General features: G+C 41.5%; 1 protein-coding gene across 1 annotated transcript in view; it reads left to right on the plus strand.

Annotated features, from left to right (window-relative positions):
• Hsd17b4 (hydroxysteroid 17-beta dehydrogenase 4) overlaps positions 1-24,718 on the plus strand; it is a 74,978-nt gene that overhangs the window by 25,206 nt on the left and 25,054 nt on the right. Inside the window, exons 9-16 of the mRNA XM_021214208.1 lie at positions 5,693-5,784; positions 8,945-8,969; positions 10,897-11,025; positions 12,847-12,947; positions 14,981-15,217; positions 17,225-17,276; positions 21,966-22,037; positions 23,290-23,393. Of these exons, the coding sequence (XP_021069867.1) occupies positions 5,693-5,784; positions 8,945-8,969; positions 10,897-11,025; positions 12,847-12,947; positions 14,981-15,217; positions 17,225-17,276; positions 21,966-22,037; positions 23,290-23,393 (812 nt within the window). The remainder of the gene's footprint in view (positions 1-5,692; positions 5,785-8,944; positions 8,970-10,896; positions 11,026-12,846; positions 12,948-14,980; positions 15,218-17,224; positions 17,277-21,965; positions 22,038-23,289; positions 23,394-24,718) is intronic.

Genomic DNA, 24,718 nt, shown 5'->3' on the forward strand with positions numbered 1-24,718 from the left:
TTAGGCACGGATCTATGATGATTCCAGAATATCATTAGGAATCATGTCATTGACTTTTTTTTCTGTTCAGTTGTGTTTGGGTCTACTCTAGGTCTCTGAGCCATCCAGCTTCTGGTTCCTGCCTTCCTGGCAGTGTCAGGCATGGGTTCCCTCTTGTCGAATGGGCCTCAAGTTAGACCAGTCATTGGTTGGCCACTCCCACAAGTTCTGAGACACCATTGCTCCAGCACATCTTGCAGGCAGGACAGGTTATAGATTGAAGGTTTTGTGGCTGGGTTGGTGTCTCAGTTCTACCACTTGAAGCCTTGCTTGGTTGCAGAAGATAACCCATTCAGGTGCTATTCCAGGATGTTTCGACTGCGTTAGATTCCCTCCCCCAAGTCCAGTCATCTTTCATCTCTCCTCATACTCTCTCATCTTTCATCTCTCCTCATACTCTCTCCCTCCATCCCTTTGCCACCTGATCACCATCTGCCCCTAGTTCATCTGCAGAATCTATTCTATTTTCCCTTCCCAGGGAGATCCATCCCCCCTCCCTCCTGAGCCCTCATGTTGCTTAGCCTCTGGGTTTGTGGATTGTAGCATGATTATCCTTTTCTTAACAGCTAATACCTGCTTATAAATGAGTACATTCCATGTTTGTCTTCTGAGTCTGGGTTACCTCACTCAGGATGATTTTTTTTTTTCAAGTGCCATCCATTTGCCTGCAAATTTCATGATGTAATTTTATTTTTAAACAGTTGACTAATACTCCACTGTGTAATGTACCACATTTTCTTTATCCTTCAGTTGAGGGACATCTAGGTTGTTTTTGGTTTCTGGCTATTATGAATAAAGCTGGTATGAACATTATTGAGCAAGTGTACTTGTGGTATGGTAGAGCATCCTTTGGGTATATGCCCAGGAATGGTATAGTTGGGTTTTGAGATAGATCACTTCCCAATTTTCTGAGGAACCTCCGTATTGATGTCCATAGTGGCTGTTCATGTTTGGAATCTCAAAGTCATTTTGATTTGCACTTCCCTGAAGACTAAGGATGTTGACCCTAAGTGTTTTTCAGCTATTTGAGATTCCTCTATTAAGAATTCTCTGTTTAGATTTGTACACCATTTTTAAATTAGATTAAATTTGGATTTTTTTTTTTTGATGCCTAGTTTCTTGAGTTCTTAGATATTTTGGATATTAGCCCTCTATTGGATATGGGTTTGGTGAAGATCTTTTTCCGTTCTGTAGGCTGCCATTTTGTTCTTTGATAACGTTTTTTACCTTACACAAGCTTTTCAGTTTTATGAGATCCTTTATTAGTTGTCGATCTTAGTGCCTGTGCTATGAGTGTTCTGTACAGGAAGTTGCCTCCTCTGTCAGTGAGTTCAAGGTACTTTCTCTTCTGCGAGGTTCATTATATCTGGTTTTATGTCTTTAATCCACTTGGACTTGAGTTTTGTGCAAGGTGGTATATATGGATCCATCTGCATTCTTCTACATGCAGACATCCAATTCTAACTCTAAATTTACTCTGTTTATTTTTTGAGACAGGGTTTCTCTGTGGAGCCCTGGCTGTCCTGCAGTTCACTCTGTAGATCAGCCTGGCCATGAACTCATTGATCTGCCTCTCTGACTTGACTTTTGAAGGTTTATTTCATTGGCATTTAGGTTGGAGGCTTTTTTTTTTTCAATACTAAATATTTCACTAAATGGTTATTTGGGCTCTTTGGTTTATTAGGTATAGTTTTCTGGAAGAATAGAACTAATAGAATATAGATATGTATGTATATATGTGTATACATACACACACACACATATATATAATATATATATATATATATATATACACACACACATATATATATACACACACACTAATATATCACACATATACACACATATTCACATATATATGTGGATTTATTAGAATGGCTTACAGTTTGTGGTCCAGCTAATCAATCCAGCATGGAAAAGGAAGAATCCAGAAGTTGTTCAGCCTACAGGGCTACATGTCTTAGCTGGTCTTCAGTCTATGTCATAATCCTAAAGAAGTGGGTTCTATCTCCAGCAAACGAGTGCGTCAGCAGCAGGATAGATGAACTTGCCAGTGAGTGAGGCGAGCAGGCAGAGTGAAAGCTTTCTTCTTCCATGTCACCAGAAGGTGTGGCCCAGATTTAGGGAGGATCTTCCCGCCTCTGATGATACAGATTTAGGGTCTCCACACCTCAAATAATCTACTCAAGAAGACCCAGCTGCTTGGGTTTAGTTGATTCCAGGTGTAGTTAAGTTGACTACTGAGATGTAGCTATTACAAGTCTACCTCTTGTCAGCATCTCCCTAGGTCAGACTTAATGCCCAGAGTCTTGTTTGTTTGTTTGTTTTGAGATGGAGGTAGGGTTTTTCCATGTCTCTCTGGCTGTCCTGGAACTCTTGATGTGATATAGACCAGGCTGGCCTCAGACTCATAGAGATCTGCCTGCCTCTGCCTCCTGAGTACTGGGAACAAGGGCATGTACCACCACCATCACAAGCTACACTTAACTTCCAAATGAAAATATAACCAAGTCATAATTTTGCCTAACAGGATACAACTTTCTTACGCACAACCACAAATTAATTATAAATTTTAGAATAGGTAGCAATGTCCTGTGAGAAACACTTAGTCTTTTAGTGTCTCATAATTTAATATAACCACTGATGATATTTCACTTGATATTATATTACATGATAAAGAAATAGAGGAACACAATTATACTTTGATGTATGTGTATATGCAAAAACATATTGTTAACAAAATAGGAAAGAGAACAGGAAGGTAGGGCCTGGTTGGAGGAAGTAGGTAACTGGGACATGTGTTTGAAGGGCACACTTACCTCTGTGCACTTCCTGTCTCTGCCTATTTCTTGTCTCTTCTATGCTTTCTAGCTGTGGTGAGTTGTACAGTTCTGTTCCACTATACCTCTCTGGCACAATGGACAGATACCTGTAAAACCGTGAGCTAAAGTAGATCTTTCTCTGATTAAGTCATGCACATTTCCTGGTAATTCTGGGTAACTCTCTGCCATAGTTACTTTCAACACCTCTTCACTCTCTTTCTTACTCTGTTTCTATTGTACATGCTACACGCTTCTGAATTTTATAACTCTGGTCTGTTTTTTTCTCTTCACTCTGCTTACTGAGACAGGTCTAGCTACACCGTGTCTGCTTGCATGGGACTTGCAGTGTAGAGCAGTCTGGCCCTGCACTCTCGATCCTACAGTCTCAGCCTCCTGAGCCCTCGTTTACAGGCGTGCCACCACAGGTGGCTTCCTTCCCATTTCTCTCTGCCTTGCAGTTTCAGGATCTTATAGTGCCAGATCGTCACACATGACTCTTCACTTCTCTTAGAGTGATTCTGATTGCTAGCATTTTCTTTCTTTGTAACGTTTTCTTCACATATATGAATCCTCTAGAATAACTGGTCCCATTACAGTTTCACACTTTATGTACTGTACTTGGATCATGTTACCCCATAGCCTCTTTTGTGAACCGTATGCTCTTGTTATGAACAGCCCCTTCTGGTTTCCTGGAGTTTGTCAGTCTGGACTCTTCCTAGGAGAGAGCATGCGATGCTTCACTGGCTTATTTTCTTTTGCTTCCATGGTTTCCACCTGTGCGCTTGGTATCCATCTGTCTTTATATATTCTCTTTTATTAGAACCCGTAACATATTCATTAGTTGTTTTCATCTCCCAATTTGATAATTCCCAAGTCTGCTGTGTCTGAACCTGGCTCTGGCACTCTTTGCTGCCTTTTAGCCTGGCTTTCAATGTTTGCTGGATTCGGAACATGATGCTTTGGCAGTAAAAACAGGTAAACTGGGCTTTGTGTGAGCTTTTATTTTTATACTGTTGGTTGCTGGGTTTATTCTTTGCTGTAGATGTAGGTACCAAGTCTTCAGTTTCTTTTCATTTTTTTTTTGTGGTTTTTGTTTGTTTATGTGTGCTGGTGGGTGTGCACGCATGTGTTTTTGTGCATGCGAAGACCCTGGGTTGAGTCATCTTTCTCCATCTTATACACTGAGGCAGTGTCCCTCAGTCAAATCAAGAGTGTGTCTGTATGGCTAGTCTGGCTAGCTGGCTTGCTCTGGCATCCCCTGTCACTGTCTCCTGAGGCTAGAACAAGAAGGGTGCCACGCCCATCTGGCATTGGTGTGGGGTTTGGGGGATCCAAACCTTACATTTGAGCAACAAGCACTTTAGCTCATCCCATGTTCTTTCTGGGTCGTCTGTTAGTAAGATGTTGGCCTGGTTTCACTCTTATGACTGTCCTTGGTTTGAGGTTTACTTTTTCTGTTATCATCATATCTACACTGCTGTATGTCTAGCTTGTGCTTGCTCAGTAAGTTGACATCCGTTGTTTTTTCAGTGTTTTGCACTGTGTGTCTTTGCCAGTAAAGTGTATTTATTTCAGAGACAACAACTGAAGCATCTTGTTTTAAAACCCAATCTGTGAATCTGCATATTTTAATTGGAAAGTTAAGAGCATTTACATTTTGGATTATTATTGAGAGACATTTTCTAATTCTGTTACCTCACTGTTCTTCTGTTTGTTTGGACTCTTGCTCATGTCTTCTCCACTTCTTGTTGTTCTCCTCCTCTGTGTCATCAGCCGGGGTTTCTGGTTTACAGCCTGGCCCGGAGGGCTCCTTCTTAGTCCTTGGGTCACCTCTTGTTCCTGCTCTGCAGTTTCTTTCCTGTGTTCTCTGGGTAGAGACTTTCTTCCTTTTCTGTGTTTAGGATTCCTCTCTCTTTTGTAATAACAGTATCCTTGATGCTTGAGCAACAAAGTATCAGTTTTTCAGGAGAAAAATAGAGTTGCCTAGGCAAAGACTGGTGAGCAAAAGTACATACAACATTCAGTTAGATTTATGTCAAAGTATTCATCAGGGTATTGGGCTGTATCAATTAAAATTTGCATGTACACTATCCTTTAGGTACAATTATAAGGTATTATAAACAAATAACATACTTTAGGATCTAGTCATTTCTCATTTGTACTTGGAACATCTAAGTACCATAGATAAGGAAAGTACTTTAAATTTACTGATGAAGATCCAGGAGTGGGGGAGTTGGGCCATATGCTCACATTCCTCAGTTTGTTGCATAGCAGAGCCGACGCTGTAGTTCAGGTCTTCGCTTGCCTTGAGTAACAGTTCATTTTTACACTAACCCGACGCTCTCAGAGTGCAGTGGGAGAGCATTCTTACAGTTTGTAGGCTCCAGTACAGCAGAACGTTCTGCCCCAGCCGTTCTCAGCACTTACACCTACCAAGGACCCTTCCTAGTTTCCTGGATGCTTATTAAACAGTGGGCAGAGTAAAATAACTTTGAGAATGAATGCTATCCAAGATTGCCAAGTTTTATATTATTCACTCAACAGTCCTTGCTCAGGCAGCTTTGGTAATTTTATTTTTCAGTGAATACATGCTACTCATCGTTAAAAGACACACTCATTGCCTGTGATTGAAGAAACTTGAGAGGATGTTAGGTTTCTTAGTTGGGATGAAAACGTTCTAAAGCCTTTTACGCTTAGATTAATAATATGTAATGTTGTTCTCATTTATTTTAAAAGTCTTTGGTTATTTATGTAAGATGTTTCCAGAGAGTAAAAGGGTTTACGAAGCCTGTATGTGCTCTTGGTCATGGGTGCGCTTGTCTTTGTTTCAGATATTGTTGAAGCCCTGAAGCCGGAGTACGTGGCCCCACTGGTACTTTGGCTTTGCCATGAGAGCTGTGACGAAAATGGTGGCTTATTTGAGGTATTTTGAAACTTTTTTGCTGTCCTAAAGCATTGTTTCTCTAACTAAATTTTCAACAGTGTACATGAGTATGTCCCACAGGCTTACATTTGGAAAGGTCTGTACCAGTTGTATCACTTGACTTGTACTTTTTTATAAGTTAATATGGAACAAGTGTTAAACCAGGGAAGGAGGTGTACCTTGTTATCCCAGCACTCCGCAGGCCGAGGGGACAGGATGGGAGTTTGGTTCTACTTGGGTGACACAGCACCACTGTGTTTTAAACAAATGTAGAGCCGTGTCCCTTTTTTTTTTTTTTTTCTTTGTAGAAAGTGACATTATTACAAATGTTTTCCTGTAGTTGTGCATTTTTAATTCTTTTTCCTAAGTACAATGTGGCTGATTTGTTGTGTTTAGTAAAATATAGAAAGTCTTATTGATTTAATAAGCTGAATGATAGAGCAGATGTTTAGAGTCAGCTAGGCTGGAATTTGAATGTTTGGTCTGCACTTTCTTCTTGCAGGGTGTCTGTATTGAATGTTTGGTTTGTACTCGATGTCTTGCAGGGTGACTGTGAGTTAACTCCCAGAGCTTTAGTTTTCTTGAGTCTTTGTGACAACTACAGATCATTTAAATCCCTTGGCTCTGGAGGCTAATGGTTCCTTCTGGCAACTTTAATTATAAATACAGTAGATACTATGCTTGACTTGTGACAGATCAATAAATACAGCTTTTTTATTTTAAATTCAGCAGAAAGCGTTTGTTTCTCCCTATTGTGAAGCTTTCAATGTCTATTGTAAAACAAAAGCTACATACAGTTCCACCATTTGCTGGAATCATTTTTACACTAAGGATTGAATTTAAGCCCTTGGGCCATCACCTCAGCTAATTTACATATTTTTCCATATCCATTTGTGTTTGATCTTTTTCTTTTAGCCTAAACTGTTGTATATTAGACACTACCCCATTTTTAAAATTCTGTCAGTAATGAATCTATTGTATATTGACTATAACATACAAAATATTTCTTAGCAAAATCCCTCCTTCAGTGTGAAGTAATATGTCATTAGCTAATTTGATTTGAATTAAAAGCTGATGAATAAAGGAAAACAGGTCTGTATATATTTGAGCAAAGATATGTGCCTCCACCTTTCTAATCAGAGCAACTGAATGTGAATTATGGAAATTAGATGCAGAAAGAACTTTGCACCCATAATTTTACAGAATAGAAAAAAATGTAATCATATTGAGTCGCTTAGAGTTTGAAATTTGGTCTGACCTCTTTTTACCCAGTTAGGAACCAAAATATTACTTCTTTCTAGATATATTATTAACCACACAAACTAATGTATCATCTTTGTGGAATTTTTTTTTTTTTTTTTACTGAGACAGAGTTTCTCTGTATAGCTCTGGCTGTCCTGGAATTCCCTGTGTAGACCAGGCTGGCCTTGAACTCAGAAATCTGCCTGCCTCTGCCTCTCAAGTGCTGGGATCAAAGGCGCGCGCCACCACTGCCCAGCTTGTGGAAATCTTATATACACAGGAATGTGAATAGGATAAAATAAAAGCCTCACATTACTATCCACAGAACTACTGTTAATGTTTTTTTAAATGTCTCCTTCCAGTTTATTATTAGGTGTGCGTTTTACATAGATTTTTTTCTTTAGATGGACCTTTTATACATCCTCATCTGTACTGCCATACAGCTAAGATCATGCATACATATAAAGTCTTATGTTGTTATTTTCTTTTATTATCTTGTGGACTTTTTTTTTTTTAATTTAATGTATGCGTGTTCTGCTGCATATATATCTGCAGGCCAGAAGTGGGCATCAGATTCCCTTATAGATGGTTGTGAGCCACCATGATTGCTGAGAATTGAACTCAGAACCGCTGGAAATGCAGCTAGTACTTTTAACCACCGCGCCATAAGTATGCTTTGCAAAGTTCTGACAGATTTCTGGCGTTGTTAGTGGTAGTTGCAGATTAGTCCGTCTGGTGCGGTTGCTTTGGCCCATGAGAAGAGTTTGTAGCTTGTTACTTTGCCCACGGGGTTAAAGGTGATACTGTTAGCAGATAGCTGGAGGAACATCTCAGTCAGGTGATGTGGTCCAAGGTTGGAGAAGCTGACCCTAGATCACCTTCCAGAGGACTAAAGGGAAACCAGAGGAAAGGCTTGGAAAGATTTTCCTGAGATGGAAATCAGGAAATACACTTTGCAAGGATAGCAAATCAGGTCAAGTGGGAGGAAATAAAGAGCCAGCCGCTGTGAGAAGGGCCACTTGCAGTGTTTGCTGAGGTGGACAGGGAAACTGTGTTCTTCCCAGAATGAGCCTTGGGCAAGAAGACTGCCCTGTCTTTCCCAGCTAGCAAAGGAAGAAATAACCACATTGTATTATGGCGGCTCTGACTTTGCCGTCAGTTTAGGTGGCTCTGTGTGGTCCCTAATATAGAGCGTATGTTTTAGATGGGAGGAGATAGCCAGCCAGACTTGTTGCTTAGTGTAAAGCTTTGGGTCAGTCAGAAAGGTGGCCTGTGCTGGTTTGTTTTTACATAACCAGTGACAGGTAGTTTGAGGATTGCATCGAAAGGCCAGCGTTAGGAAGTTCTCAGCCGCCTTCTTGAGACGTTGAGAAGTTTCCCAGTTCCCCTCTGCCCGTGTGTGGTCACAGCCACAGCTGATTAGCCCACCGTTAGTTGGCTGTAGTAAAGCCTAGTGAAGCAGAGTAAAGGCAGACATTGATGAGAAGTCATTGTTGAACCTAGAGCCACTGTGGTGTCTGCTGTGGTGAGTTTCCTCTGCTATGCACGGGAAATTCCAATAAGGTCTGGCTAATAGTGTATAAGAAGGATGAGTTTCTTTACTCAGATACTATCTATCCCTTTTAAGGCTTGCTTAAAGGATTTCTACGATACTGCAGAAATAAAACGCATTATCTTTTCCTGTGAAAATCAGAGTGTGGTTCTTTGCCTTGTCTCAGCCCGTTAAGCCCCATGGCTTTGCCTGCTGCAGGCTTCTGCTTTGATGCCATCGACAGACATCAATCAGCAAGGCAGGGAGCCAGGGGGTGGAGCTTTATTGCCTCATTCGTGTCAGCTAGCATCCTAGTACTCCATATAACCAAGGCGTTCTTATAATGATTTACACTAGATGATATGTCTTTTTCCTTCTCTTTGTTAGGTTGGAGCAGGATGGATTGGAAAATGTAAGTCTCTGTTGGGTTTTGGATTTTGATGGACTTTCTCCTTTTATAGCCTGTCTAGCCATTAGAGATAGATCAGGGTCTTGTCAAATGCCTAATCACTTGTTTTTTTTTTTCTTTTAATTATTTTATTAGGTATTTTCTTCATTTACATTTCAAATGCTATCCCGAATGACCCCTATACTCTCCCCCCACTCTGCTCCCCTACCCACCCATTTCCACTTCTTGGCCCTGGCGTTCCCCTCTATGGGGCATATAAAGTTTGCAAGACCAAGGGGCCTCTCTTCCCAATGATGGCTGAATACGCCATCTTCTGCTACATATGCAGCTAGAGACACGAGCTCTTGTATTCTTAGGCAGACTTGAATACTTGGTCCAGCAAAAGGTACTACAGCATGGGTATTATTCTGCATGCCTCTCATACTTTTAAGGACCTATGTTATCCCTATAGTTTGCACTTGGTTTATCTTCCCCTCTTCAGATACTCTGCTTTCTGTTTTGTTGACTTCTATCCCCCAATGGCTCTGGCTTCCCACATGCTTCTTGCTTTCATCAGACCAGTGAGTGGGAGAGAGAACTGCCTGAAAGATGGGAGGAGCTTGTTCTAGATGGACAGGCAGCTTCTCCAATTCTCTCATGTTATTCTCTTCTTTTTAGACTGTAAGATGTCAGGAGAGAGAGTGAGAATATGAATACACACACACACACACACACACACACACACACACACACACACACACGGGCTGCAGATGAGCTGCGGGAATTCCCCGTTCCCAATAGTGAATTAATTTGGCTTCATTCCTTTGATATTTCCTTTCTTAAACCTTCTGAGCTTCAAATATGGTAGTTGCTTTATAACATTAAAAGATGTGAAAAATTCAGGATCTCAGCCTAGTTGTCTGTTGGTATCACAATTAATCATAGAATTAATTGAATTGTTTGAAGACTGATATCACTGGAGGATATTGGTACACATATTGTAAATATATATGATATATGCATCAATAACTCCAGTCTAGTTAAACACAAAGCGACTTATATTTCTCAATTTGAGTGTCTCTATGATGCCTATTTAAAATATCAAGATAAGTGTTGCAGTAACAGCTACACATGGACACTTTTACAGTAGGAAAAAATCTAGAAACAGTCATCTTTTTCATATCTTTAAGATGTCTTAAATTGAATGGTCACCAATGTTTTGCCATCATGTTTAAATGTTATTAGTAGGTAGTTATTCCTATGGAATGTTTACAGAAGAAAACAGCATTAAATCTCTAAGAGAACTCAAGAGCAGTAGTACTTGTTGTGCCCCTGCGTGGTTCTGGTGGGGCTGTAGGAAAGGAGGACAAGCCGAGAATGGTGGCCATGGTGTACAGGGTTTGTGACAGAGGTCTGTCATCTCTGCTCACTGTCACTTCCAGTTCTCAGGTCACAGCGGCAGAGCTTTGTCCCGCCCGTCTTCATTTGTAAACCGAGAGGGAAGCACCTCTGAGAGTGATCTGTGGTTGTAAGCCGAGCCTTTGGCGGGACCACATGTATCTTGGTCTTTAGGTCCAGCAAGAGACTCTGCTGTTAGTAGTTCCTGACAGAGCTAGGGAAGTTCTCTCTTCAACTTCACATGTATTTTTTAAAGTTTATTTTAAATCTGATTTAGTTCTGTGTCATTTAACTTGGTGAGGCTTGCTTATCCTGGGGAATGGTAGGTTTCCGCACTTTCACCCATTTCTGTCCTTACGCTGTGCTCCTGTTCTCCCTCAGCCTTCACCTGCAGATCTTTCTCTACAAAGTAACATGTCTGCTAACGGGCATTTTAGAGACAAATGTATTCCTTTCTCTATGATTTTCCCTTCTCTTGAAGATGGGCTCTTAAGCATCTTATGTTGTGTCTTTAAGGTATGAGTTCAGTCTCACATCTTTTTTCCATGACTAGTGCGCTGGGAGAGAACCCTTGGAGCCATTGTCAGGAAGCGGAATCAGCCCATGACTCCCGAGGCAGTGAGGGACAACTGGGAGAAGATCTGTGACTTCAGCAATGCCAGCAAGCCGAAGACCATTCAAGGTAGAGCCCTGAGCCATTTGGTCCTGATCAGGGAGCAGGGGTGACAGACTGTCTTCTCCTTGCACAGTTCCATCTGTTTCTACCATGGTGAGGGCGACATATGGTGTTGGGAACATAGTTTCTGTTGTAGTAAGTATTTATTCTTAGTCAGGGTTTCTACCCCACCTTTGATTATTCAGTTCCTTGAGAAAAGACACACAACTTTTATAATAAGCCTTTAATGCACTGGAGCTGGGCAGATATCAACCCTCTAAGCTACTATACCTTCTTCTCTGCCAATAATCCCAAGTTATAACTTGTCATGTTGCATCTGAGCAGATCTTAATTCCACTTGGCCAGCTCTCATGGCCATGTTTTTAAGACTCATCTACCCCATGGCGTCTTCTTCTGCCTTCTCTCCTTTCTCCTCGTGGTCCTCCTTGGACCCCAAGTCCTGGAATTGAAACCCCACCTACCTCTCTTCTGCCTAGCTATAGGTTGCCAGCATCTTTATTAAAACAATAATTTTAAATTAAGAAGCAAGGTTACATAGCATTACTTTTTATATGAGAGAGGATTCTTTCTCCCCTGAGGGCAACCAGAGCCAGTATCTAACATTACAGTGCATAACAAGAGACCAAACCTCATGTGCCAGGCCTCTTGCTGCTGAAGACAGTGTTGGTGCTCAGCCAGTGTGTTCAGCGTTTCTTAATCCTGTGTGTCTGGTGGGTGTGTCTGGTGGGTGGATGGCTGAGGGGTGTGTACTCATTTATGCTACATGCACCTTCTCCCCAAATCCTGGTTGGCTCTAGCCTTATGCTCTTTTTATTTTTACATTTTCTTTTAATTGTGTGTGTGTATGTGTATTTGTTTATGTGTGTGTATGTGTGGGTATGTACATGTGAGTGCAGATTTCTGTGGAGTTCAGAAGAGGCCATCAGGTATCGTGGTGCTGGAGTTATAGATTGGGAAGTCCCCAGGGTGGGTGCTAGGGACTGAACTCAGGCCCTTTGCAAGAGCAGTGTGCACTCTTAACCTCTGAGCTATCTCTCCGGTCCCTACCCACATTCTCTTAATCTGACACAGTTTTTGCTGTTGCCCTAAAAGTGCCCTCATCTCTCGTTTAGTTAAAGATGTACATTGGTTCAGCACATTGCTTTTGCTGGTCTCTCTTCTGTCTTCCCCCTCCTTTGTTACCTTCCCATTATTTTAGGAATTCTTTAGAAAAATTCAGGACCCCCCCCCCCCAAATGATCAGCAAGATATTGCCAGAGACTCTGGTGTTTGTCTGTTAGCTGAACTCCTGCCATGCAAACACCCGGTGGTAACCGCTTCTCCCTGCCCTTGTTTTGGATGTACAGCTTATTAACTGAGTGTTAAGTCCTTTTGACGCAGAGGCTCTTCTATGTGTATTTATTTTTTGTGATGCTGAGGGTGGAACACGGGACCATGGGCATGCTGGGAAAGCTCTGTACCACCCAGCACAGCCTGGTTTATGTGGGGAAAGCTCTGTACGCCCAGCACAGCCGGGTTTATATGGCATCCTTTTAAAAATACAGTATTTTAAATTAATTCTTTGAAAATGCTATATATGTATGTAATGTATTGTGATATTATTCACTGCACCCCTTCTTCTGGCTGCTCTTCTCTTTCCCTTCCCTAGCCTCAACTTCATGTCCTCTTGCTTTTAAGCGACCCACGTATGTTAGTGAGCAGGGCAGTGAGGCTGTCCACTGGAGTGGGAAGGTTGGAAGTGTCCTCAGCTCTTGTCTAGCATATTGCAGCTTTCCTAACTCAGCTCTTATAGTAAAGCTCGCTCTTTTCTTATCTTTTTAATCGTAGAATCAACAGGTGGTATAGTCGAAGTTTTACATAAAGTAGATTCAGAGGGAATCTCACCAAACCATACCAGTCACGCAGCACCTGCAGCCACGTCAAGATTCGTAAGTAGAAGTGCCTGCAGCTCACCTTTCTACTGTCCCTCCTTCTCTCCCTCCTTCCCTCCACCCCTGTAGCCTTTCTTTTGGAGGTAGTCATTCTATATTTCATCGTTGAGAAAATCAGTGGTGTGTGTTCAGAATCTGTTATGGTCGTCTTTGGAATAGGCTCAGTTGACATATAAGGAATTCATGATGCTCACGTGAGCATGTAGCCTGAAGTCAACTCTGGAGCTGTTCAGATAACACTATTCATCTTTTTTTTTGCAACTTTTCCTCTGAGGTTTTTCTGGGCAGTACCATGTTTTGTGCTTTGATGGAGGACTGTCTTGCAAGGACAAGAAGGGTTTGGGTATTGTTTTTCCAGCTCTCCTTAGTGTGCGAGTGTGGGAGTAGAAGGTACCAGCTCAGCTTCTGCCATTGGCATTGGTAATCGGCACAGAAGCTGAACGCTTTCTCTGTTTTCAGGAGTGTAGTTTTACATGTAAGTTTTGGTCGTCTTTCTTTGGGGTTATGATGAATCAAGGTAGTTGCTAGGTTGCTATGTTGGCTGGCACACACCCTCCTTGCTCTTTGAAGAGTAACCCAGGGAGATACTGGGTGGGAGAGGGAGAAGAAGCTATTCCCTCTGCTGCTGCTGCTGAGTAGGACCTGAGGCGACGAGGGGTCTAGTGTTCATGTGTGCTGTCCCTATCAGGACAGTCCATGCCATGCCGAGGGGGTCTAGTGTTTCTGTGGGCTGTTGCTGTCACCTTCTCTTTCTCTTCGTGACTCACTTTAAATGCTTTTGAAATAGGTTTGAATTTTTGGACAATCTTGGATGGAGTTGGCACTAGTGGCTGGTGGGCAGTCTGTGCTACAGGTTCCTGGTCACGTTCCCCTTTCTCCTGCCAACCAGAGAGTGTGCCCTCTATGCTGAAATGGAATTTAAACAATTCCAAAACATTTTAACAAATTATTCTTGACTTATAATTAAAAGATAAATGAGTGATTTATTGTGAACTATATAGATAGGATGTAGATAGAATGAACAAACAGAAGCTGAACATTGAAGTATAACTTTGTTTTGTTGTTTTTCTTTAGTTTGACAAGTGTCTTTCTTCTTTGCCACCAGTAACCTTCCTTCAGTAACAATTTTTCTAAGTTTTTGGGAAAAGATGTTTATTTTAATGGTTCATTTCCTTTTTTCCTTTTGCCCACCAGATCTTTTGAGGAAAAGCATTGATAACTATTAGAAAATGCTGGTGCGGTTACCCGTCAGATGCTTGTCCCTGCCTGAGGTGCAGTAACGGGAGGGCTCTAGCTCTGTGACATGTGTCAGCGTACTGTTTGCTGGCAGTGATGTCAGGTTAGGATATGTAGATCCATATCTATATCTATCTTTATTTTAGTAATACATACATACATTTATCTTTATTTTATAATATCTAGGTATGTATTTATATGTATATGTCTCTCTTTTTAGCCTATAGGTCTTTTGCATCTATATTATGGTTTCTAGTTCAGTGCTTTTATGGGATTCTTGAGTGTGAAGGGTGGGTCTCTGCATCTACATCTGTTTCCTGGGCCTGTTCCTTCTGTCTGTCTGTTCTGTCCTATTTTGATCTGTTAGTTTGTTTTATTTTTATCATATTTCACACACACACACACACACACACACACACACACACACACACACACTCTCACACTTTATTATTCCTTAGAATCCTGTTTGTTTTCTAATGAGAGACAGGAATGGTGTGGAGCCAAATGGGAGGGGAGGCAGGGAGGAACTGAGAGGGAAAACTGTAATCACAATATATTATCTGAGGAAAAAAATCAATCTTCAATAAAAGGGGAAAAAACGAAGTGTAGTAGACAAGTGAAAAATAATTTATTACATCCTCCCCTGGCTCCCCTAGGCTTTGTGACCTAGGAATTTGTCAATGTCAGAAGTCTGATTTTAAGCCTGAGAATATTGTTAGCTTACAATTATGATTGGAAGTAGGGGCCAGCAGATGTTGCTGTGGAGGGTAATAATCTTCCTGTTTCTCTCTTAGGCTGGTGCTATTGGCCATAAACTCCCTTCATTTTCGTCTTCGTATACGGAGCTGCAGAGTATTATGTATGCCCTCGGAGTGGGGGCTTCAGTCAAAAACCCAAAGGATTTGAAGTTCGTTTATGAAGGCAGTGCTGACTTCTCCTGTTTGCCCACCTTTGGCGTCATTGTCGCTCAGAAATCCCTAATGAGTGGGGGGCTGGAAGAGGTTCCCGGGCTGTCATTCAACTTTGCAAAGGTATGCCTACCAGGAACATTGTTTTGTCCCGTTCATTTAAATGTTGTTGATGAACGTCACATACCCTATGTACAACTACATACATATGATTTTTGCATAAGATGAATGCACATTGATTATGGTGGTCGGCTTAGGAATCACAATTTAGTATATATTTTTTGATTTCTTTTTCATGAATAAAAGAGGGGAGAGTTAGTTTCAAATTCCAAGAAGAGTGTACCAATCTATAGGCCTGGAATCCTGGGATAATGCTGTTAATTCTCTCTCTAGCATAATTGTAAGTAACTAGGTTTAGGCTTCTGTGCACGGGAAGCCTAAGTCAGAGAGTGACTATGTCTGGTTTACACCATTCCTTAGTCTAAAGGGCTGCAAACTGCCCGTGCCTGACACACATTCCCACATCCAGCCATAGAGCTGTTGGCAGTTGTTAGCTGCTGGGAGAAGGAGAGACAGTTTTCTCTGAGTATAGCCTGATAAATTAAGCAGGCTTCAGTTGAAGACCACACATCCAAGTATGTGGGCAACTGGTCTTGTTGGGCTTAAAGTAAAAGGACACGAAGTTGGGTGGGTAGGGAGTGAGAGGAGAATCTGGGAGGGGCTGGGGTGCAGGGATGGTCATGATCAAAACTCAAATACGAAATGCTCAAAAACTAAAGAAAAGAAATCTTATGGGGCAAATCCAGAGTCTAAGCTGAAGTCCTTGTAATTGCCATAAGGCTGCCTTCTCACAACAGCCATGAGCAGATGGCTGGATCAGAGCTCTGGGCAGACTTTTGTCTAGTTGAACTGATAACCCATTGCCAATGCCTCTCCTATTGCAGTAGATGGGAACTCCCTTTCTTAGACTATTTGGCCAGAAACCTGGGCTGGAGTTTTCTGGTCTGTCTCTCTCTCATGTTATATGCTGAATAAGATGTTCACATTCTGTGACCAGGAGTGTCTTAGGGTTTTGTTGTTGTGAAGAGAGACCACAACCACTGTGACTCTTATAGTAGCCTTATAAACTCTTATAAACTGGCTTCAGAGGTTTAGTCCATTATCATCATGGCAGGAAGTATGGCAGTGTGCAGGCGGACTTAGAGCTGGAGGAGCCGAGAGTGCTACATCTTGACCCTAAGGCAGCAGAGAGAGACTGTGCCACACTGGGCATGGCTTGAGCATACGAGACCTTAGCCTGTCCCCACAGTGACAACATTTCCTCCAACAAAACCACACCTCCAAATAGTGTCATTTCCTATGGGCCACACATTCAAACACATGAAGTATATGGGGGCCATTCCTATCAAACCACCATAAGACGTTACAGCCGTCTGGAAATCTATTTCTCAGTTTTCCTGGTGTAGGGGGTCAGGCAGCATGGTACAGTGAGGGAGGCACTCCTTCATTTGTTTCCCACACCCTCGTTCCCCTTTCCCCTTCCTTCTGGGTCTGCAGGAAGACGGAAAGCTGCCCTACTATGTGGTGTGGGGGCTTGGCCTGGTGCCACCCTGAGCGCAGGTAGCTGTTTCCTCAGGGTGTGCTTGGTTTCTACGCTTTGAGACACGCGCGAAAGGAATGTTGACGTTCATGTTTATGGATTGTGACACTAATGGAAACAAGCATATCCATGACCTTGGATATACTTGTAAGGTTTAACTTTGTGTTTTAGTTGAGTCATCTCTTCTCGGTTTGTGTGTCTTGAAGTTACCAGCACAGGCCCATTGGTTCATTTGTATTGAGCAGACACTTCCTGAATGCTCAGTATGTCCTAGGCATTATTATATGCACTTGGAACAGTGCCTAATCGAGTGATCCAATAAGGATCCCTGGGTCTTCTTTCCTCCAAAAGACTTGTTTGTCTTTGTGCTGGTGTGCTGATTATTTCTATATTGCATGATTAAGCAAAAACTACACTGCTAGGTCACACAGGAAGTATGGGTGGTGAGGTGCATCTGTGCTTAGTCGTACCCACAGGTAGAAACCAGTGCAAGAAAGTTCGCTGATAAAATTATGTTTGTTATAACATAGGCTCTTCACGGGGAGCAGTACTTGGAGCTGTATAAGCCACTTCCTCGATCAGGTGAGTTTAGGGGAATTGCCCAATACTGTGCTTTACTTTTCTGGTTAAACTGACTTAGACCAACCCAGCACTACAACACTAGAAACTTCCATCTGTAACCTTCAAGTAGATGATATTAACTAGTAACTATTAGATCTCCTATTTTTCTTCTATCAACAGAAATTTTTTGTTTAATACTCTCAGTTCATCTGTATTAACATATGTGCCATTATGAGTATATGTCAGATATGGCTCCTGTGATTATCTTGATTTGCATAAAGCAAACTGAAAGATACATTTGCCATTTTTTCCTATTCCATTTGAAGAGAAGAAAACCAACCTACCTAGTACTTTTTCTTTTCTCAGTAGTAATTTGTTTACCAAAGTTTATCTATCCTATCCTATCTTTCTCTATCCATCCATCCATTCATTCATATTTTTTGAGATAAATATCTCTTGTAGTCTGGAGTGGCCTTCAACTTTTTCCCTAGCATGGATGATCTTGAATTTCTGATCCTCCTCCTCCTTCTCCTCCTCCTTTCTGATTACTCGGATTAAGGCTTGACCCACTACACCAGATTCTGTGGCACTGGGGATGGAGCCAAAGGGCTGTTGCAACACCCTACCGACTGAACTCTATCTCCAGATCCATATTTTTCTTTTAAAATACTAATTTAATTCCCCACTTCACCTCTCCAGTCCCATCTAGCTACCCTCTTTTGAACTCCCATGTACCCCCACTCTGAAGTCGGTAGCCTTTTTTCTTTGATTATTGTTTTACACACACACACACACACACACACACACACACACACACACCTCACTAAGCTAGGTTTTGTTGTTTGTGTGTTTATGGTTTCAGGGCTGACCACTCTTACTGGACAACCAATAAGGGGATTCATTCTTGGGAGAGGATAATTCTCCTCCTTCATAGTCAGTAGTTGCTTATAGTTCTTTGTCTACAGGTAGAACTCTATAAATTTCCCTCCTGTGTTAAAATGTCAATTGATAGTGCTGTTGCTCTGGTCTTATGCATTCAGTCATATGGAGGAGAGACTGTTTCATAGGTGATTTCTTGAAATTCTGGCTCTTTCAATCTTTCTTTTTCCTCTGTCATGATGTTCCCCTGAGCCACAGATGGAGGAGCTGTGCGTAGATGTTTCCATGGGGCTGGGTTTTCATGATCTTTTTTTTTTTTTAAGATTTATTTATTATATGTAAGTACACTGTAGCTGTCTTCAGACACTCCAGAAGAGGGCGTCAGATCTTGTTACGGATGGTTATGAGCCACCATGTGGTTGCTGGGATTTGAACTCCAGACCTTCGGAAGAGCAGTCGGGTGCTCTTACCCACTGAGCCATCTCACCAGCCCCTTTCATGATCTTTTGATCTTGTGATGTAGATGTATTTGTTCAGGCTGGGATCCCCACCATTCATTGACCTGGGCATTGCCCCGGTTGTGGTTTTCTGTAATGATTTCTCTTTGCTTCTGTGATGAGGGGTGAAAACTTCACTTGCCTGTGGATATGAGGAGAAGATTGAGAACATAGTAAGACATTATGCTGGTCTAGCAAATGGCAGTAATTTTCTAATGTCCACGACCTCACTGGCTCCTGGAAGCTGGTTACATTTCTAGTACTAGGCATGATTTCTCTTGTGTTGCATGGTCCTTAGTCTTAGACAGCTGTTGGTTGCCCCCCGACTGTGAGAGCCCTCATTACACCTTAAGCATGTCTTGCCATGCTCCTGTTACCATGGTTTATAGGTGTTGCATCTGGGTAGAACTATGTAATTACTTCCCTAGTTTACATAGTCACAGAAGCTAGGATGCAGTAAACAGACTTTCAGGTTAGATCCATACAAAAGCTTTCGAATCCTGGGTCCTAAGTGTGTGGTGTCTTTAGCAATAGGGTTTCACCTTTAACACCTGATGGGCAACCAAGGGCTACATCTGTAATCCATGTTGTTTTGGGAGGCTCTTAACCTATCCTGACTAACCATTCAAAGGGGGGATCTCATGCCTAGTATTGGAGTTTTTGCTAGTTTATGGTTCTTGTGGGAAGCACTGTTAGCCTAAGTAACTTAACTTCCTTAAAAAAAAGTGTATGTGTGTGTGTATGTATGTATGTATGTACACAAATAAGATGTACAAACATCTTGACAAATGAGATGGTTAAAAACAAAGGAGGATTTGGTATCTTGTCACATGTAATATATAGGTTTGCACCTTAGTTTTTTCTCAAACCTTGATACTTTACTGAAACTTTGAGCTTTGTAACCGTTTTTAAAGTGTAATAGATTTCAGTATATTGCAGAATACATTTCTAGTCTATTTAGTCTGAGACAATACCCAGTTTGTGGTGACTATAGGATACTTACCATTTCCAAGGCATTAGATGCTTTTCTTTCTTTCTTTCTTTCTTTCTTTCTTTCTTTCTTTCTTTCTTTCTTTCTTTCTTTCTTTCTTTCTTTTTTCTTTCTTTCTTTTTTTTTTTTTGCTTTTCTTTAAGCTGGGTATGTGTTGGAATTACCGGAGCTATTATATTACCTGCTATTTTAGTGAAATATAAATTCTGCACCCAAGCTCTAGATCTTGTGTGTGTGTGTGTGTGGGGTGTCATTTCATAGATGTCCTTTCATGTTTCCTGTGTACCCAGCCTAGTGTGTTCATTTGGGGAACTGTCGTAAAAGTAAGTAGATGTGTATTAAATTCCCCTTAGCGATTTGATATATGAAGAGAGAGTAGGTATATACTCCAAATTATTACAATTATACACTGATATGAATAGGAAATCAAGGATAATACTTTTCTTGATTTCTTTTATATCTTTAGCCTCAAGTTGTATTTCTTGTCAGTTCTTTGTCTTCAGTCATGTCTACGTGTGTTTGTTAGATAGTTTTAAAATTACTCTTAGGAAATATGCATACTGAAAATGTAAGACACAAGCCGGGTGATACCTCTTTAATCCTCACACTCTGGAGGTGGAGGCTGTCAGGGAAACTGAAAGCAGTTCTTGCTTCCTTAAGGACCAGTTGGGGAGTGTAGCAAGATTTGAGAATACAGAAAGATTTGAGAATACAGAGATGGGTTGCCACAGGCCCTTGAACTTCAGGTAAAGTTGTTCAGACTCCATTCCGAAGGTACCAGAGGACTCATAAACAGACTGTTTTTGGAAAGCGTCACACTGTTGGCCTTTGTAAGGCTTTTATCATTTCCCACCTCCCACCCATAGACACATAGGAAGTCATTTGGTTCTCTGTGAATCTGGAGTCTTTTCTTTCTGTTTATGAAGTTCCCACTCTTTTTTTTAAAGATTTATTTATTATATGTAAGTACACTGTAGCTGTCTTCAGACACCCCAGAAGAGGGCATCAGATCTCATTACAGATGGTTGTGAGCCACCATGTTGTTGCTGGGATTTGATCTCTGGACCTTTGGAAGAGCAGTCAGTGCTCTTAACCGCTGAGCCATCTCTCCAGCCCTATGAAGTTCCCACTCTTGCTGGCTTTGTTTCTTCCTCACTGAGGTGTCCTTTGTCCATTCCTGTTTGACATGGGGCTTTCTCCTCTCTGCAGCCAGAGTGCTGAATTTGAGATGCAAATCCATTTGCTGTTTTCCTGTTAATTCCTAAATAGCTTTCCTGGGTCTTTGGGATTAGTATAAAAAGTACTGTCTCTGTATGTCAAGTATCAACAGGGATGTGCTGTGTGGGAATCAAGGCTGACACTCATATTGTGTGGCCTAGGAGCAGGGTGTTAATCCCAGTTGTGTAGAAAGAAGAGAAAGACAGGTTTTAAAAACTTCATGTTTTCTGAGAGTTTTTACTTATAGTTAACACTTCCTGGCCATCCTCCCTCCCTCCCCTTTTCTTCCTACCCTTCCCAACTGCCTGTGTCCCACAAGGTTCCACCAGTGCTATTTGCCCTTGTGGTGGCTTTTGTTTTTTTCACCCACAGCATTTACCCAGTTAAATAAGGAGTGTCTTAGTCAGGGTTTCTATTCCTGCACAAACATCATGACCAAGAAGCAAGTTGGGGAGGAAAGGGTTTATTCGGCTTACATTTCCATACTGCTGTTGATCACCAAAGGATGCAGGACTGAAACTCAAGCANGGCAGAAAGCAGGAGCTGATGCAGAGGCCATGGAGGGATGTTCTTTACTGGCTTGCTTCCCCTGGCTTGCTCAGCCTTCTCTCTTATAGAACCCAAGACTACCAGCTCAGAGATGGCACCACCCACAAGGGGACCTCCCCCCTTGATCATTAATTGAGAAAATGCCTTACAGCTGGATCTCATGGAGGCATTTCCCAACTGAAGCTCCTTTCTCTGTGATAACTCCAGCTGTGTCAAGTTGACACAAAGCTAGCCAGTACAAAGGAGTAAAGAGCTCAGAAAAGGAATTCATAGAAAGTGTGTCACGGAAGCTATCGAGAGTTGAGGAGGAATGGGAAGAGGGACCGGTGCTTACCCAGTGTTGAGATGGCAGTTAGACCTTCTAAGAGGAGGCACTAGATTAGCTTTTCAAATTTCTGTAACAGAAATGTTCATGTTTCAAGATTTAGCAGTTTAAGTGTTCTATATACACATTTTCTTTTTTTAGTAGTTAGGGGCAAATATTTAAAACTATAATTTTTTAAACTTTGCTGAATCAAGTGGAAAACCTGATAAATTCTGTGGTGTCTTAACATAATTATCTATCTTCAATTTTAGGAGAATTAAAATGTGAAGCAGTTATTGCTGACGTCCTGGATAAAGGCTCTGGCGTAGTGATTGTTATGGACGGTAAGTTTTTAATTCTTATATAATGTTAGGTTGATAGGCTTTTCATGTAACATACTTCACCACCGAGATCCATTCAGAAGTTTGTATTCATTCTATAGTTTGTAAGAAAGCAAAGTAAGCAGTTTAACATTTCATGAATTCTTTAAGAAAAATAAGGGAGGAGGGGCAATAGATTGGGGACATGTCAGTGGGGGAAACAGCGTAACTTAGGCCCATGTGTGAGACACGTGACCATGGACAAGTCCTGGGAAGAGTTGTGCCCAAGGTGGGAGAGTTGGCACAGCCGGGCGGCGTTGCTGATGCCCCTTTCTTTGTTAGCTATTTGGAACTTGATTATTCACTCTGCACTTGGGTTTCTAGACTGTGGAACTTATCACATGGTTTGAACACTGTAGCCACATTTTACCTGCAGTACGAAAGGGCTTATAGTAGTTTATAACAGTAGGAAAAAAGCTTGTAGAAGTTTTAAATAAGTATTGAGTTAGTAGAGTGCTAGTTATTAAACATAAACTAGTGACACAGTACAAAAACTTAAGCTTAAGGAAAAAAGAAGTAGAGGTGTTAAGTTTACTACTGAGGACAGTGGAAATGCCCGGTGCTGGTTCTGTGGTGAATCCTGGAGACCATGCAGGTACTCCTGGACGGACTTACCGTGCGGCTGTAGCCCAGTAAACACAGTGTAAGTTGAAATACTGTTGATACAAAAATGCATTAAAAGTCATGGATTGGTTGCACATGATAATTATCTCGGCAGTTGGAGGAACCTTGTTGTATTAGGAACTCTTCTTTCCAGGGATAGATTGGTGAACAAAGTGGGCAGGATGGCATTCTCTGGGCGCCCCCTCCCCCGGGCGGCTCTCCTGTCCCCATCCCTGGTCACTGGCTCTTTAGGTCCATGCTCTTCCTTGGTGCATTGACTGTATTTCAGAGTCTGAGTTCGGTAGCTCAGATTTTCCAGAGGAATTGCTTGAAATGTTTGTGGCATATAAAAATCTGATATAGGTGGGAGTTGGGGGATTTAGGAGGTTAAAACCCCCCCATTGTTCACAGTGGAGGGATAGGGGCCTCTTGTTGCCTTCAGAGACTGGAGACAAACAGTGCAGTAGAGCTGTGCGAATCCTATCTCACTGTGTGCCCTCAGCTCTGCCTGCATTTTATTATTGAAACTGTTAGAGGAATTGGCAAGCCTGTCTTCATTATCTAGGCAGAGCTCCGTGTAATAACTAATCTTTCCCTTTTGCTTCTTTTGTAGTCCATTCTTATTCTGGGAAGGAACTTATATGCTATAATCAGTACTCTATCTTTGTTGTTGGCTCTGGGGGCTTTGGTGGAAAACGGACATCAGAAAAACTCAAAGTAAGGCGTTTTAAAGATATTCTATTTGTATATCTTTATGGAGCATGCTATAGCAGTTCATATATGTGTTCAGTATATAATGCTTATATAATATAAGCCCTTGTTTATCCTCAAACATGGATTGTTGGTATGTAATGGGAATTTCATACTCTTGGTGTAGATCATTTGACTTGTACCTGCTCTACTGACCTGGCCACACGAGCTGGTTCTTGACCATGGAAGAGGATGACTTCCATCATCTCTTTCCTGTCTGAGGACCACTGTCTACTTTCATTTTTAATGATGTGTATGTGTGTGTGGGTATGTGCAGGTGTCTGAGGGAGACAGATGCATCAGACTCCTCCTGGTCATGGTGGGTGCTGGAAACGGAATGTTAGTCCCCTGCAAGAGCAGTACATACGCTCTCTGCTGAGCTGTCTCGCCAGCACCACCCTCTTTTGATTTTCTTTTTTATGATTTAATTCTATGGAGTAGGTTGACTTCAGACTTGCAGCCATTCTCCTGCATCAGCTTCCCAGGAATGAGTGGCCACACCCAGCATTCTTCGTTCTTCTACAAGATGGACTTACTGGTTGATGAATGAGTTTTCCGTGTTGGCTTTCCTCCCCTCCCCTCCCCATCCCCCCATTCTCCCATTTACTGTAGAAGTAGCTTCTTCCCTTGTGGTCATTTAAGGTTACGTTTTTTTTGGGGGATTTGTGGGATAAATTTAATATCTCATTTCATAATGAAAAATTATCAACACTATAATTAGAAAAGCTGAATTTATTGTATAAAATTTATGTAATAGTGACAATATTCTATTTCTATATACTAAAACATTGATATAGTGTAACTCTAATTATAGGAGAATCTGATGTCTCTGGCTTTCATGTGTACCTGCATTCCTGTGTGCCCCACTCCCCAATAACTAATCATAAAAATTGAACTTTACAAACTTGGCAAACTGGATTAGTTTACTAACATGGCAAATTAAGATATAAAAGTTGTTTTATTCTCAGAGTTGTCATCATCCTTTTATATAGGAAAAACTCTTTTGTCCTCTGTGACCTGAGAATGGTTCTGATAATGTTTTTTTTTTTTTTTTTTTTTGGTTTTTGGAGACAGGGTTTCTTTGTGTAGCCCTGGCTGTCCTGAAACTCACTCTGTAGACCAGGCTGGCCTCGAGCTCAGAAATCCACCTGCCTCCCAAGTGCTGGGATTACAGGCATGTGCCACCACTGCCTGGCCTGATAATGTTTCTTATAGTGAAAAGAATAATTTCAGAGAAATTATAATTTATAAAAAGCTAGAAGTTATGAAATTTTAAAGGTCATATTCGTCAG

Source organism: Mus pahari, chromosome 15 (assembly GCF_900095145.1).
Source record: "Mus pahari chromosome 15, PAHARI_EIJ_v1.1, whole genome shotgun sequence".
NCBI lineage: Eukaryota > Metazoa > Chordata > Mammalia > Rodentia > Muridae > Mus > Mus pahari.